The 12,820-nt window shown below is 44.5% G+C and overlaps 1 protein-coding gene and 1 long non-coding RNA gene across 4 annotated transcripts in view; one reads left to right on the top strand and one right to left on the bottom strand.

Annotated features, from left to right (window-relative positions):
* The first annotated feature begins 1,717 nt into the window (after window positions 1-1,717).
* On the top strand, window positions 1,718-3,397 carry LOC121839409. Of its 2 annotated transcripts, XR_006078958.1 has the most exons (4): window positions 1,718-1,870; window positions 2,112-2,308; window positions 2,402-2,451; window positions 2,518-3,397. It is a non-coding gene; the product is annotated as an uncharacterized LOC121839409 (long non-coding RNA). The 2 variants fall into 2 exon arrangements; XR_006078957.1 differs by lacking the exon at window positions 1,718-1,870 and having other exon boundaries at window positions 2,008-2,308.
* A 1,365-nt stretch (window positions 3,398-4,762) lies between these two features.
* stim2b (stromal interaction molecule 2b) overlaps window positions 4,763-12,820 on the bottom strand; it is a 79,387-nt gene continuing 71,329 nt past the window's right edge. The window contains exons 8-12 of one of the 2 annotated variants that reach the window (XM_024405804.2): window positions 12,294-12,455; window positions 9,225-9,325; window positions 8,506-8,744; window positions 8,134-8,311; window positions 4,763-7,054 (exon numbers count right to left, since the gene is read on the bottom strand). In XM_024405804.2, coding sequence (XP_024261572.1) covers window positions 6,493-7,054; window positions 8,134-8,311; window positions 8,506-8,744; window positions 9,225-9,325; window positions 12,294-12,455 — 1,242 coding nt within the window. In that variant the 3' untranslated portion in view covers window positions 4,763-6,492. The remainder of the gene's footprint in view (window positions 7,055-8,133; window positions 8,312-8,505; window positions 8,745-9,224; window positions 9,326-12,293; window positions 12,456-12,820) is intronic. The other variant, XM_024405805.2, reaches the window with a different exon arrangement.

The following is a 12,820-nucleotide window of genomic DNA, read 5'->3' as shown; positions in this document are numbered from 1 at the left end:
CCATCACCCCTTTCACGTCAGTAATGATTTAATGGTTCAGATTTGAGCTGGTTTTTACTTAATGATGTGTATTTTCCAGTTCGCTGTTGACTTTGAAATAGTATGAAGTAATAACCACCTACTGTACACACTCATGTTTACATGTTGGTCATATTGGGAACACATCATTCCTCAGAGAATACCAGGTAAATAACCTCTGAAATAAGACTAAACGTAAAGCGCGTCCCCCTGATACTAGCGGACACAGACAGGAGAGGACAAGGTGCTGTCGTCATCGTTCGGGGATAACAAGCAAATCATTTGGCTGCAGATGAAATGACATCTCTCGTATTCTCACCACTAAGAATCAGCTGAATCAGCTTGTATGTCAAAGTGCCGTTTGTAGCCTACATTTGTTCCTTCTGAAGATGTCTCACGCAGCAGGAACATGGTGCGCCACAGCGGCGGCTGGTGGGAGGAGCTTTAGGAGGAATGGGTTCATTGTAATCACTGGAGTAGAATCAACGTAACGGATGTGTTTTGATACCTTTTTCATTCATTCCATTCCAGCCATTACAGTGAGCCCATTGTCCCACCAGCCTCCTTCATGATTTCTCCAATATATTACTGCAACCCAGTGGTCGTCTCTGGAACTGCACCCTGAGAGGGACAAGCCAATGGGCAGGCTGGGAAAGGCTGGGATGCTGTGTACAGTGGCAGCCAAGCAACACATTCATCACCAAGCCAGACGGCCCCGGTTCATTTCTGCTATGTGTGGAATTGATGAACCATCAGCGCAATTTTCAATTTTTTTTATATTGATAAAGCAATCATGCATTGCTTTCTTCAATGTGTCACTGTTCCTCCCCTCTCAAGACAAACGGGAGCGTCAAAATGTTTCTTCTTCAGTTTCTACTATCCTGTGAAGACAATTGGGGATCATGAATGTTTCTTCACTGGGGAGTGAGTCATCAATGCAGTCAGTTTGGTTCTGAACACTTAATGAGTCGAAGACAAACCCCACCCATCCTCAATGTAAAGTAAATATAAAATATGTTTTCATACTGTGATGTTATTTGTTTAAAGAATGCGTCTTTGGGTGACAAATACTGTGAAAAAGTAATTCACTGAAGACAGCAATGTTTTTTATTTTTATTAATTTGTCTACGGTATACAAATAGTCACACACCAAATGTTCAAAAAAATCCCCTAACGTCTCGTAAACATTCATATGTTCTGCTCATCTATAAGTCGTTATTTTTGGGTCCGTGTGCCGTAACAGCACGTATACTCTCCTTCCTGGCGGGAACGCCGCCACCTACAACCTTTGTGTCGTCACATTCGCGTCATCACCGTCACGGGTTACAGGGATGATGTGACAGTAATGACGGCACGTCCGGGATGAAGGGTTGAGGGCAGTATAATCACAGTGAGAACAGAGAACCCTTGAAACAGAGCACTCAGTCTATAGGCCCAGAGGTGAGCAAACACAGAACAATGAGAGGGAACAGGGGGTGAGGCAGGGATTTGATGGACAGACAGGGAGGTTTAGAGGGAACAGGGGTGAGGCAGGGATGTGATAGACAGACAGGGAGGTTTAGAGGGGACAGGGGGTGAGGCAGGGATTTGATGGACAGACAGGGAGGTTTAGAGGGAACAGGGGTGAGGCAGGGATTTGATGGACAGACAGGGAGGTTTAGAGGGGACAGGGGGTGAGGCAGGGATTTGATAGACAGACAGGGAGGTTTAGAGGGGACAGGGGTGAGGCAGGGATTTGATAGACAGACAGGGAGGTTTAGAGGGGACAGGGGTGAGGCAGGGATTTGATGGACAGACAGGGAGGTTTAGAGGGGACAGGGGTGAGGCAGGGATTTGATGGAAAGACAGGGAGGTTTTGAGGCAGGGATTTGATGGACAGACAGGGAGGTTTAGAGGGGAACAGGGGTGAGGCAGGGATTTGATAGACAGACAGGGAGGTTTAGGACAGGGGACAGGGGACAGGGGTGAGGCAGGATTTGATGGACAGACAGGGAGGTTTAGAGGGGACAGGGGTGAGGCAGGGATTTGATGGACAGACAGGGAGGTTTAGAGGGGACAGGGGTGAGGCAGGGATTTGATGGACAGACAGGGAGGTTTAGAGGGAACAGGGGTGAGGCAGGGATTTGATGGACAGACAGGGAGGTTTAGAGGGAACAGGGGTGAGGCAGGGATTTGATGGACAGACAGGGAGGTTTAGAGGGAACAGGGGGTGAGGCAGGGATTTGATGGACAGACAGGGAGGTTTAGAGGGGACAGGGGTGAGGCAGGGATTTGATGGACAGACAGGGAGGTTTAGACAGGGAGGTTTAGAGGGTATAGGGGTGAGGCAGGGATTTGGACAGGGAACAGGGGTGAGGCAGGGATTTGATGGACAGACAGGGAGGTTTAGAGGGGACAGGGGGTGAGGCAGGGATTTGATGGACAGACAGGGAGGTTTAGAGGGGACAGGGGGTGAGGCAGGGATTTGTGGAGGCAGGGATTTGATGGACAGACAGGGAGGTTTAGAGGGGACAGGGGTGAGGCAGGGATTTGATGGACAGATAGGGAGGTTTAGAGGGAACAGGGGTGAGGCAGGGATTTGATAGACAGACAGGGAGTTTAGAGGGGACAGGGGTGAGGCAGGGATTTGATGGACAGACAGGGAGGTTTAGAGGGGACAGGGGGTGAGGCAGGGATTTGATAGACAGGGAGGTTTAGAGGGGACAGGGGGTGAGGCAGGGATTTGATGGACAGACAGGGAGGTTTAGAGGGGACAGGGGGTGAGGCAGGGATTTGATGGACAGACAGGGTAAATGGGAAGATGAGTGACGGTAGGGATAAATGGGTGACTGTAGGTGTAAGAATGTAGGGATGTGCTATGAAAGCTAATTTGTCTGCAGACTTCTGATCTTACAAATGCATATTGTAAAATATCAACAATTAACTTTACTCTTCGGTTTAGCTTGTCTCCTGCTATGTACGTTGCTAGTGACCAGTCCCTATCATAGCGTATGTAAATGATGGAAAAGGAAGTTGAGAGGTAAAACAGGTGAAATTAACGGTAAAATATTCGGGAAAAGCTTAGGAAAGTTTACAACGACAAGTAACAAGAGTACAGGTCAAATCTGGATATTATGTAGCTCTCTTCAGTGAAAACCAGTCAGTCCTTGTGAACCCCCACCAATAGAAATCACATTGTCTACAAAACATCTACAAGAACATAATAATGGCAAAACAAAGTGTCTAAACATTATTGACCTCCTCAATAAAGATGAACAATAATGATTGTATACTATAAATAATTCAAACACTGAGCTATAATCGTAAAAAAACATTTTTACAAATAAATAAAGGAAAATTATATATTTTTTATAAGAATTCAAATTGCTCAGTAGATTTTGTTTAACAAGTAATACTTTTTTCCCCTCAAAAAAGGTAAGGGTCAAAATTATTGGCACCCCTAAATATTCTTAAAAAATAAATGAGTCAACATTGTTGTATTTGGTTCCATATTCCTGCCACCTAATGACTGTATCAAGGTTGTGACTCTACAAACTTGTTGGATGCATTTTCAGTTTATTTGGGTAACATTTCAGATTATTTTGTGCCCAGTAGAAATGATTGGTAAATAATGTAGTGTGTCATTTTGGAGTCACTTTTATTATGAATAAGATTATAAACTAGGTGGATCGAGCCCTGAATGCTGATTGGCTGACAGCCGTATACCACATGTATGACAAAACATGTATTTTTACTGTTCTAATTATGTTGGTACCCAGTTTATAATAGCAATAAGGCACTTCAGGGATTTGTGGTATATGGCCATTATACCACGGCTAAGGGCTGTATCCAGGCACTCTGCGTTGTGTCGTGCTGAGGAACAGCCCTTAGCCGTGGTATATTGGCCACATACCACACCCCTCCCAGGCCTCATTGCTAAAATAGAATATGTTTCTAAACACTTGGTACTGTGATTATGGAAAATCCTGAATGAATTGTGCATCCACATGAATGAAGAAATGCTGTCTTCAGTGAATTAAAGAGGCTTCAAACGAAAAGAGGCTTCAAACTAATTACGTCATAGAATGAAAGCGTTTTGATAGTCGCTTTACATTGAGGATGTGTAGGGAGGAGTTTGTCTTCGACTCATTAAGTTTCAGAACCAAAACTCAATAGAAGTTAAGAAACTATTATATTCTTCTTTTATAAGAGAAGTGACTCCAAGATGACAGAATACATTAATCACCGTTCGTTTGTCCTGGGAAAAACAACGACAAAAAAAAAGAGTGTGAAACAACCAAATAAACTGCAAATGTATCCAAGTTTGTAGAGTCACAAGTTTGATGTAGTTATTAGGTGGCAAGAATATTATTATTATTATATAGTTTGATGTAGTTATTGCATGCTGGGAATATGGCACCAAATACTACACTTTTGACTATTTATTTATAAGAAACTTTAGGGGTGTCAGCAATAAAAAAAAAATGAATAAGTTGTTAAACAAAATCTCTTTCTCTGAGAACAGAAAATATAAACGCAACATGAGCTGAAATAAAAGATCCCAGAAATGTTCCATACGCACAAAAAGGCTTATTTCTCTCAGATTTTGGGCACAAATGTGTTTACATCCCTGTTAGTGAGCATTTCTCATTTGCCAAGATAAGCCGTCCACCTGACAGGTGTGGCATATCAAGAAGCTGATTAAACAGCAGGATCATTACACAGGTGCACCTTGTGCCGGGGACAATAAAAGGCCACTCTAAAATGTGCAGTTTCTTTGTCACAACACAAAGCCACAGATGTCTCAAATTTTGAGGGCACATTCAATTGACATGCTGACTGCAGGGATGTCCACCAGAGCTGTTGACAGACAAAACATTACATTATTTCTCTACTGTAAGCATCGTTTTAAAGAATTTGGCAGTACGTCCAACCAGCCTCACAACAGCAGGCCACGGGTATGGAGTCGTGTGGACAAGCGGTTTGCTGATAACAACGATGTGAACAGAGTGCCCAATGATGGAGGTATGTTATGGTAAGGGCAGGCATAAGCTACAGACAACGAACACAATTGCATTTTATCGTACACAATTCCTGGAAGCTGAAAATGTCCCAGTTCTTCCATGTCCTGCACACTCACCAGACATGTCTCCCATTGAGCATGTTTGGGATGCTCTGGATCGACATGTTTGATAATGTGTTTCAGTTCCCGTCAATATCCAGTAACTCCGCACAGTCATTGAAGAGGAGTGGGACAACATTCCACAGGCCACAATCAACAGCCTGATCAACACGACGTGAAGGAGATGTGACAGGATGCATGAGGAAAATGGTGGTCATACCAGATACTGACTGGTTTTCTGATCCACACCCCTACTTTGTGACCAGCAGATTCATTTCTGTATTTCCCAGTCATGTGAAATTAGGGCCTAGAAGAGGGCCTAATGCATTTATTTTAATTGACTGACTGTAACCCAGTAAAATCATACAAATTGTTGTTTATATTTTGTTCAGTATAGTAGAATTGTTTTTAGAATAGAATATAGCTCATTATTTGAATTATTTTTTTGTACAGTTATTATTGCTCATCTTTATCAAGGTTGTCAATCATTTCGAACCTCACTGTGTGTGTGTGTGTGTGTGTGTGTGTGTGTGTGTGTGTGTGTGTGTGTGTGTATATATATATATATATAGAACAATCCATAACGAGAGACATTGGAAAACGCACCAACTGGTTCTGGCTGCAATAGTCTACCACATGTTGCATCTCCCCAAGGCCTCTATCCATACATCATTCTCTTCTACACATCAATATTTACTCCGCACGCAACGGCGGTCCTTTCCCAGAAAACAGGAAGGCAGTAGTGCAACAAACTCAGCAGGATTTTTACTTCTCAAAGGAAATGAGTCCAGAGCTCAGGAGCCTCTGTCAGACAGGAAGTGATGTCAAGCTAACAAGTCCACCATGTAAACCCCCTCAGTTTCCAGATAGAACAAGTGTTATTTATTTTTTGGTTCTTTAACTCAAAAAGAACAAGAGAAGACAAGAGATGTGACCAGGCTAATGCTCTTCACGATTGCCTGGGCGACGGCAGCTGGCACGACCCTTGACCTTTTGACTTTTCTGTAACCTTTGAAGGCTTAAATGTGAGGCTATGGTCGCGTTACCCTACTCATACGTTGCATGCATCAACCAATGTTTGCGCGCCACATCATCGACTGACAGATTGCTACAACATATGATGTGGTTCGCTGATAAGTAAAATACCTATCCAGGTGTTGTAAGATCTGGTATGCATCAGCAGCACCCTATGAGTGAAAAAAAAGGCATTATTGAAAAATAAGGCTTCCGATCTGGAAGAGGTATGAGGGATTCAGCCAGAGATACATTCCATCTTGGAAGAAAGAAAAGGAACAAAAATAATGTTTTGGCTTCCTTTGATGACGGCCATTTTTTAAAGGCTAGAATCTCTCGCTCTCTCTCTGTGTGTAGGACTATTTTTTCTTCTTGAACAAGCTCTTGATTTTGGACGAGGACCTCTTGGGCTTGTCTCCGTTGCCACTGGAGTCCTGGGAGGAGGTACTCGGTTGCTTCTGCTCCTTGGCCCCCGCCCCCCTGCCCTCATTGTCCATTGAGGTGAGGGACGGGTAGCGCCCGACCGCCACCCCGCCTGCACCTGTCATGCTCGCGTGCAGCTGGCCCATGCTATAGGACTTCTCCAGGATACCATTGTACATGGCCTTGTTGCCTGCCGACGAAGTGGCGAAGGACATGCTGTGGGACTCTGGGATAGATCCACGGGTGAGGTCGGGCGAACCCTTGTGTTTGTGTCTGTGGTGCTCCAGGGCTGGGGAGGGGGCCGAGGATCCCCCTTGAGGAGGTGGTGAGTCCCGGACATAAGACTGAGGCTCCTGCTGGCTCAGCATCATCAGCTCCTCACGGGAGATATTGCGGTAGGGGGTCTCTGGGCCCGGTGTGCAGGGGTTGGTGTAGGACTGTTTACGCCCCATGGAGGAGTTGAGAGAGTCTGTGTCTGAACACGTGTCCTGAGTATCCCTGTCTCCGAGAGGGGGAGATAGAGAGAGTAAGAGACAGAACACACAGAGAGAGAGAGAGAGAGAGAGAGAGAGTAAGAGAGAGTAAGAGACAGAGAGAGAGAGAGAGAGAGAGAGAGAGAGAGAGAGAGAGAGTAAGAGAGAGTAAGAGAGAGTAAGAGACAGAACACACAGAGAGAGAGAGAGAGAGAGAGAGTAAGAGAGAGTAAGAGAGAGTAAGAGACAGAACACACACAGAGAGAGAGAGAGAGAGAGAGAGAGAGAGAGAGAGAGTAAGAGAGAGTAAGAGAGAGCACAGAGAGAAAGGGCACAGCGAGAGGCAGAGCGAGAGGAAAAAAAAGAGATCACATCGCGAGAGGCAGAGCGAGAGGCAGAGAGTATGACAAAGCAGAGAGAGCGAGTATGACGCAGATAGAGAGAAAGTAAGAGAACAGAGAGAGGCAGAGAGCCAGAGCCAGAGAGAGCAGAGAGCCAGAGCCAGAGAGAGCCAGAGCCAGAGAGAGCAGAGAGGCAGAGCCAGAGAGAGAGCCAGAGAGAGACAGAGAGAGAGAGCCAGAGAGAGCCAGAGAGAGAGAGAGAGCAGAGAGAGAGAGAGACAGAGAGAGCCAGAGAGAGAGAGAGAGCCAGAGAGAGACAGAGAGAGAGAGAGCCAGAGAGCCAGAGAGAGAGAGAGCCAGAGGCAGAGCCAGAGAGAGCCAGAGAGAGACAGAGAGAGCCAGAGCCAGAGAGAGAGAGAGCAGAGAGACAGAGAGAGAGAGCCAGAGAGCCAGAGCCAGAGAGAGCAGAGAGGCAGAGCCAGAGAGAGAGAGAGCCAGAGAGAGAGAGAGCCAGCAAGAGCCAGAGCAGAGAGAAAAAGTAAGAGAGAGCAGAGAGCAAGAAACAAAGTCAGATCAGCACATATTCAAAGATTCAGACCCCTCTGATTCAGAGGGGTTGGGTTAGATGCACCAGACACATTTCAGTTGAATGCATTCAGTTGTACAACTGACTAGGTATCCCCCTTTCCCCTTTCTATTCTGAACGCATTATCATGAACAGACCCGCACAAAAATAGGGCAGAAGTGGTTTAAGGTAACATACCCCTTTCTCTCCATGAAGAAGATGTATCCCTCTTCCCCCTCGGGATGATAGGAGAGGGCTGAGCTGGTCATGGAGAGCAGGTCGGGGTCAGCTGACGTCATTGAAGTGCTGTAGAGGCTCCGGCGGGAACGGCACAGGCTGCTATTGCGTGTTAAAGGGGGCCGCATCATAGAGGCTGCTGGGAAAAACCAGAGAGTGAGGGGTTTGTATGGTTACTATCATAATCATACATAGTGGACACACGCAAATTAAAAACACACATTTTTAAATCTATTTGAGCCTTGTTGAGGTCATACTGAGGTCATACACTCTGTCACTTTACAACTGTAAATGGAGTATTTTTTGCATTTCCATGACAACCTCCACACTTACAGGTTAACTGTGGAATGATTGGAGGAGTGTCCTCGTCGAGGTCGTCCACCCCACCGGCGATGGGATAGGGGGGCACGGAGACGCGAGGCATGACCACCCAGCTGTGGTCTGAGTACAGGGTGGCAGTCAGGCTGGGCAGCCCAGCGTTGTGCACCAGGGGGAAGCCGCACAGCTTCTCCATCTGCTGCCAGCGGTGGAGGCGCTCCCTCAGGCAGGCCGTCACCTCCGACAGGGACTTCCTGGAAACAATCAAATGTATTTAGAAAGCCATTTTTATACCAGTACTTATCACTATGTGCTTTCACAGCAAACAGACCTCAAAGAGCAAGCAGAAGCAGAGACACGGTGGTGAATCTCCCTAGAAGGAAGAAACCTAGAGAGGAACCCAGCTCAGAGGGGAGGCCCATTCTCTTCTGGCAGTACTGGTCTTTATCCAGACACTTGGGTTTCTGTGTTTATATTTGAAGCAGATACCGCTAATGCATGGACAACAAGTTACTCTAATAGGTATTTATACCCGATAGGTAGAGTTTGACCTATGTGGGGAACCTGCTAGCCTCAGTCAGTAAGCAATAGACCTGGCATAAATCCCCAAGCCTTTCCACATCAGCCGTCTCACATCAATTCAGCTCAATGGACAAAGACATACAGATCAGGGTGACAATGCACCGCACCGTGACAGCAGAGTAAATGAATGGTGAGCACGCGTCTTCTCTTACTTGGCCTCTAGGATCTTGTGGTCCACCTCGTCCAGTGACGAGCTGTGAGCGACGTGAAGGGTCCCAAACACACTACTCCTCTTTCTCTTGATTTTCTCTGCCTGACACAAAGACATAAGACACCGTTGGGTTTTGAGAAGATGAAACATACTTATTCATGTCCCTGAGGGAGAGAGGGTCATGAATAACCTTTACATTACTTCAGGTATCCTATTGAAATATTGAGTGCAGGGAAGTGATCACATATGGCAGGCATTGATAAGGGGAGAGAGACATGAATTAGTGATGAAGGGGCATCAAGATCAGGTCAGGTCAGGTTAAGGGAGAAATTAAAGTTTATGGCCCATATCACCTTGTGTCCTGCCTAGCAGTAAAGATACAATGTTTGTACAGATGTGTAGGAGGAGACTCAGCTTAGGAGGAAGGGTTAAATATCAGTGTTTGTACAGATGTGTAGGAGGAGACTCAGCCTAGGAGGAAGGGTTAAATATCAATGTTTGTACAGATGGGTAGGAGGAGACTCAGCCTAGGAGGAAGGGTTAAATATCAGTGCTTGTGTGAAAATGTGTCTAATGCAGCTGTATTGGCCCTCTGGGAAGAATAAACTTGGTGAAGCTTTCATAGTGTCGGTTGAGTTTTCACTCTGAATGACAACCTAACGACACTATGTGGGGCGGCAGGGTAGCCTAGTGGTTAGAGCGTTGGACTAGTAACAGAAAGGTTGCAAGTTCAAATCCCTGAGCTGACATAGTACAAATATGTCGTTCTGTCCCTGAACAGGCAGTTAACCCACTGTTCCTAGGCCGTCATTGAAAATAAGAATTTGTTCTTAACTGACTTGCCTAGTTAAATAAATAAAATATATGGCTGATCCCCACTATCATTCAATATTTCCATTCTCTGCTACAATGCATGTTCGTGCCTTATCTTGTCAAAAATCGGCCCATTGTAGCAGCTGTTCATGAATAAATTCAACATTCCTTCAGAAAGTCTTCACACCCCTTGACTTTTTACACATTTTGTCACGTTACAGCCTGAATTTAAAATGGATTCAAATGAGATGTTTTGTCAAATGGCCAACATAGGAAAAACTCCATAATGTCAAAGTGGAATGATGTTTTTAGACCTTTTTACAAATTCATTTTAAAAAATAATTAAAAGCTGAAATGTCTTGAGTCAATAAGTATTCAACCCCTTCGTTATGACAAACCTAAATAAGTTCAGGTGTAAAAATGTGCTTAACAAGTCAAATAAGTTGCAAGGACTCCCTCTGTGTGCAATAATAGTGTTTAACATGTTTTTGAATGATTACCTCATCTCTGTTCCCCACATATACAATTACAATTACAATTACATTCATCTGTAAGGTCCCTCAGATGAGCAGTGAACTTCAAAACAGATGTAACCACAAAGACTAAGGTTTTCCAAAGCTTCGCAAAGAAGGACACCTATTGGTAGATGAGTAAAACATTTTTAAAAAAGCAGACATTGAATATCCCTTTGAGCATGGTGAAGGTATTAACAACACTGGATGGTGTATTAATACACCCAGTCACTACAAGGTACAGGCGTCCTTCTTAACTCAGTTGCCGGAGAGGAAGGAAACTGCTCAGGGATTTCACCATGAGGCCAATGGTGACTTTAAAACAGTTACAGAGTTTAATGGCTGTGATAGGAGAAAACCGAGGATGGATCAACAACATTGTAGTTACTCCAGAATTCTAACCTAAATGACAGAGTGAAAAGATGGAACCCTGCACAGAAAACAAATATTCCAAAACATTGAATCAAAACTGCTATAAATGTGGCAAAGAAATGAATCCTGTCCTGAATACAAACTATGTATTGAGGCAAATCAAACACATCACATCACTGAGTACCATTATTCATATTTTCAAGCATGGTGGTAGCTGCATCAAGTTATGTGTATGCTTGTCATCGGCAAGGTCTAGGGAGTTTTTCTAGGATAAAAAGAAACAGAATAGAGCTAAGCACAGTCCTGGAGGAAAAGTTGGATCAGTCTGCTTTCAGACAGAGACAAATTTACCTTCAAGCAGGATGATAACCTGAAACACCAGGCCAACTATACACTGGAGTTCCTTACCAAGACAACATTGAATGTTCCTGTGTGGCCCAGTTACGGTTTTGTCTTAAATCGGCTTGACTTGAAAATGACTGGCTAGCAATGATCAACAACCAACTCAACAGAGATAATTTTTAATACATGTGTGCAAAGCTCTTCAAGAATTACCCAGAAAGACTCACAACGGTAATCGCTGCCAAGTGTGAATCCTTATGTAAATGAGATACTGTATTTCTGCATTTCAATATATTTGCAAACATTTCTAAAAACATGTTTTTACATTTGTCATGGGGTATTGTGTGTGTAGATGGGTGAGATACAAAGTCAATGTAATCCATTTTTAAAATTCAGGCAGTAACACAACATAATGTGAAATAAGTAATGGGGTATGAATTCTTTCTGAAGGTACTGTACATCTCTTGCCAAGACCACAATCTGTTGGCTAGAGCAGAAACAGACTGGTGTCCAGACTGATATACAATACAATTTACTACAGAGACTAGTTTTATCAATAAGTCCTCAAATTGGGACACATCTACTTTAATGAGAGCAACATATTGCTGTGTCTCCTGGTTTGTGCTATCACAGCGCCGCATTTAATTGACTTCTGAAATTGCCTGATGAGGCAGTCTCGCTGCAAAGGCAAAAACAAAGGCAAAAACAAACAATGCAATTAAAAAGTAATTTAGCTGTGTCATTAAAAAAACTCATTAGGAAAAAAAAACTAATTTTGTTTCTGTGTGTGTGTGTGTGGGCGCGTTTGCCTGTCCGTGTATCTGTGTGCGTGCTTGTGCGAGTAAGTTTTCAATTATACAAGGGCAACGCTTGTTCCAAATTGCACCTCAGAATTGAACACTCAACTAGTTTCCAAATTCAGAACCCAGTGAGGTTTGAACCAAAATCCCCCTAAAGTCTGCTCCTACTTAGAAAAACTCTCTCAAAGGAAGTGATGTCTTAGCGATGTCATTTGTTCTCCAGGAAGTTACCTCTTCCTTAGCGACCGTGAGCTGTAGCTCCGCACTGTGTTTCTTGATGTTGTAGTATTGGACCTCCACCTCGTGGGTGAGTTGTAGCCACATCTGTAGGGCATCTGGCACCGACCACTCCGTCTGCATTTCCTTCTCTGCTCGCTTCAGGGCCATACGAACCTGGAGACAGGAGGGGGGGGTACACATTTAGGCGTTGCACGCGTATGAATTAAAACGGTATCAGGGCATAAAAGTGGGGGCAGTACTGTTACTGTACGTAAGGGGATGGTACTAAGCAATGTGCAGGGGAACAATGTCAAATGCTTTACTGTGGAATACCAGTATACACAGAGGAATAGTATTCTGTGTGGTAAGCATATGCTCTGAATTCCACACTGCATTCATATGGTAATTGGGATTGCATTGTACTGTATGCGCCACTAGGGGGAAGTATTTCACGTGACACAGAGAGACAGGATTTGACGCAACACAGGGGGGCAGTATTTCACGTGACACAGAGAGACAGGATTTGACGCAACACAGGG

Source organism: Oncorhynchus tshawytscha, linkage group LG15 (assembly GCF_018296145.1).
Source record: "Oncorhynchus tshawytscha isolate Ot180627B linkage group LG15, Otsh_v2.0, whole genome shotgun sequence".
Lineage (NCBI taxonomy): Eukaryota > Metazoa > Chordata > Actinopteri > Salmoniformes > Salmonidae > Oncorhynchus > Oncorhynchus tshawytscha.
The sequence above is the reverse complement of the archived record's forward strand: the minus strand, read 5'-3'. Positions and strand labels throughout refer to the sequence as shown.